This window comes from Camelina sativa, chromosome 15, assembly GCF_000633955.1.
Source record: "Camelina sativa cultivar DH55 chromosome 15, Cs, whole genome shotgun sequence".
NCBI classification, from domain to species: domain Eukaryota; kingdom Viridiplantae; phylum Streptophyta; class Magnoliopsida; order Brassicales; family Brassicaceae; genus Camelina; species Camelina sativa.
Genome location: NC_025699.1, coordinates 28,734,943 through 28,738,363, shown reverse-complemented (window position 1 = coordinate 28,738,363; position 3,421 = coordinate 28,734,943). Strand labels below are relative to the sequence as shown.

The 3,421-nt window shown below is 39.2% G+C and overlaps 1 protein-coding gene across 1 annotated transcript; it reads left to right on the top strand.

Annotated features, from left to right (window-relative positions):
* On the top strand, positions 2,696-3,384 carry LOC104748905 (expansin-B1-like; the record flags this gene model as incomplete). Its single annotated transcript, XM_019236844.1, has 2 exons — positions 2,696-2,845; positions 2,952-3,384. Coding segments are annotated over 2 exons (354 nt in total), but the record flags the coding sequence as incomplete, so codon positions are not given.

Sequence of the window (3,421 nt, the reverse complement as noted above, 5' to 3'; positions counted from 1 at the left end):
CATCTCCGGCGAGGAGAGGGATGGTGGTTGGAGGATTAAAGCGGAGCTTGAGGTAACAGAATGGAACCCTAGGAGCTTTAGATCTCCGGTACAGGAACTCGATTCCAGGGTGGGAGGACCATCGTGCGCCGTCGACATCCCCACCAGGTACGGCGCAACCGATGGTTCAAGAAGATCTACTTCCGCCATCTCTGAAGCCTGGTATGGGGTCTCCTTTTGGTGAATCGAAGTTCCAGATCTGACAATAGCTAGGTCATCAAATACCATCTCCGGGAAAGAGTCCTTTAGCAGGTAAGGGCTGGGAAGCTCCGGCCAGCAGTTGGTCTCTTTGGAATTCAGATTGGTGGTTGAAGGTGGGTGAGTGGGTGGGGTTATAAAGGGATTAAAGGGGAATAAAAACTTAAGTAAAACTAAAGAGACAACAAAACAAAGAGAGCGAGAGCGGGGAGAAGGGAGCCGGATTAAGTCCCGACGCCGGCAAAGTAAAACTTCACCGGCGTCGGAAGAGAGAAGCGGTAAGGGTTCCTCGATTCTATCGCCTGGGAGAGAAAGAGTTTTGTTAGAAGATGATTCACCATATGAGATATGTTTCATAAGCATGAAAATATGGGGTGTTATTGTTAATCTTCTTCTTTTTCTTTGGAAAAATAGTACACACATATTGTAGACTTTGTAGTTAAGTTATTAGAGACGTCAAAATAAATTGGTAAAATGTATATATATATATATGTGAATTGACTGAAAACAAGAATGATAATATTAGTAACTAGCACTTGACTCAAAAAGAATTAAGAAAATAGTATTAAGTCGGAAAATTTTAGAAACTAATATTTTTTTTAGTGATATAAAAAAATCAAAACTGTCTTCAAACAAAAGACAAAAGATGTAGCAGCGTACTGTATTCTGTAAAAATACTTAATACAAAATAGTATGTCGTAGTAAAATCATAAACGTATTGTGCTTTTGACAAAAAAAAAATATGTATTTCGAAAAAATTAAGTGTGATCTTAATAAATAATGTGTAATACAAAAAAATGTGTTTGAAAACAAATGACTGACGGAGATTCCAAGAAAAATTAAGATTCTGTGAAATAAAGATGAAAATGTTTGGCTGTTGAAGGGAGAACAAACACATAAATATGCAGAGAAACATGATGACACTATCGTTGATGGTATCAAAGAGGTTTGGCCCGATGTCGGAGGATATAAAGAAGGTGGAGAATGAAGAAAGAGGCAATGATGGTGGGTATTGGTCTTGATGACGGTGGTTAAAAGCTTAATTAGAGTTTTTGAATCAGTGGTGAGAAAGAGAGAAGGAAAAAAATAAGGGATGAAGATGGACAAGAACAGATTTGTAGTATTTTTGACTGTTTGGTCAAATGGTAGTTCCTTAATTTTAAATGGTACTACTATCTACTGCATATAACCAAAAAAAAAAAAATCTACCATTTTTTTTATATCTACATCTAAATATATATCCTCCTCATATCTTCAAACAATCTATGATATTCTACTATATATACTAATCAAACTTGTTATGTGATCAGTTCACATTGAAACAAATACATAGACTTTGATTGGTTCGAATGTTACCTCCTATAGTTACCAATTACAAAAACGACAAAAATTTAGCTATACCACAAACAAACAGTAAAACCTAATGTTACTGTTTTATGTCATCAACTAAACCCAAAGAACCAACCGATAACAATAATATACCATTGTCAATGCGTCATATATAGTTTTACATAGCCATACAAAAGAGAGAAGGAACTAGTAGAAGTGTAAGAGTAACGGAAGAATCTTGTCCCAACCAACCAAGATTGGCTTTAAAAAAAGGGAAATGAGAGAGAGCTAATAATAGCACAAACAACCTTTACCCTACGGGATCGTGCTATATCAAGGCCCTAACTGGTCAGTGTAGGTCCGCATCTCCCCTCAGTAAAATGTTTCAAGGACATCATCGTCATTTTTCTATTTGATGCCAAAGACTTTTCCGTTTTTGCAGACTTCTTAAATCATCCTTCTTCTCTATATTTAACCAACTAACCAACGATTTCTCCACACTCTCTCCCTCACTCCTCCCCACTTTTTTTTTTCTTGGGTTAGTCTCTCACCCCGGTCGGTCAAAATGCAGCTCCTTCCGGTCATCTTCCCGACAGTACTATACGTCTTCCTCCACCTTTTAAGAGGCGGCTCTGCCTCTGTTCCGCCATTGGCTCATTCCAGTCAACACGTGCCAGCCTCTCATTGGCTTCCCGCTACCGCCACCTGGTACGGAAGTCCCGAGGGCGACGGCAGCAGCGGTAATTATACATCTCTTTACATAATTTTCTTTTTGGTGATTGGGTTTTGCTGTAACAAATCAAAATTTACTGCGAACTCAATCAACAATTAATAACTAATGTTAAGGGCTTGTAAATTAATGAAACCGCGCAGGAGGAGCTTGTGGTTACGGGTCGCTAGTGGACGTGAAGCCCTTCAAGGCTAGAGTTGGAGCGGTGAGTCCGATTCTGTTCAATAGCGGCGAAGGCTNTACATGTTTTGGTTTTTTCTTACATTGGGAATGGGAGGAGTAAACAAAACAAATAAACTTTAACGGCGTTCTGTTTTTTTCGATGGTCCCGTAGTTTGACCATTGACTACACAACACACATCTATGGATCTCTGACACAAAACACTTACACTTGTAATTTGTTTTGTAAAAAAAAACAGAACGGCATGCAAATACAGAGGGAAGAACATAGCGTTCCATGTGAACGCAGGATCAACTGATTATTGGCTATCTCTTCTAATTGAGTATGAAGATGGTGAAGGAGACATTGGCTCTATGCACATTCGTCAAGTAATATATATTTTCTCGTTAATTATTTGATCTCCCTCCACCATTGCCTTAAAATGTCACATTGCTCTATAATTTTACTTAGATTCGTATATGTTGAATTATCAAGGCCGGGTCTAAGGAGTGGATAGCGATGAAGCACATATGGGGAGCAAACTGGTGCATCGTGGCAGGACCACTCGAGGGACCATTCTCCGTCAAGCTCACCACTTTGTCCAACAACAAGACACTCTCCGCCACCGACGTCATCCCCAGTAACTGGGTTCCCAAAGCTACTTACACCTCCCGGCTCAACTTCTCCCCTGTTCTCTAATTAGCCTCTCTTCATTATTTTATTTTATTTTTGTTGTGGGAGAGAGTAGCACAAAGAGGACAATGAGTGAAGAGAGAGAGAGAGAGAGCAAACAGTAATTAAGTAATACCAGAGATCAACTGTAGCCATCTCCAAAGTTAGGGGAAGAAGAGCTTGCAATGTATGTGTCACTACTAACTTTCTATGTTGTCCCTTTTCTTGTTTTCCTTGTCCATAGGGATGTGTGTCATCTATAATTTTGTCTGTGGGACATTACTATATAAGAA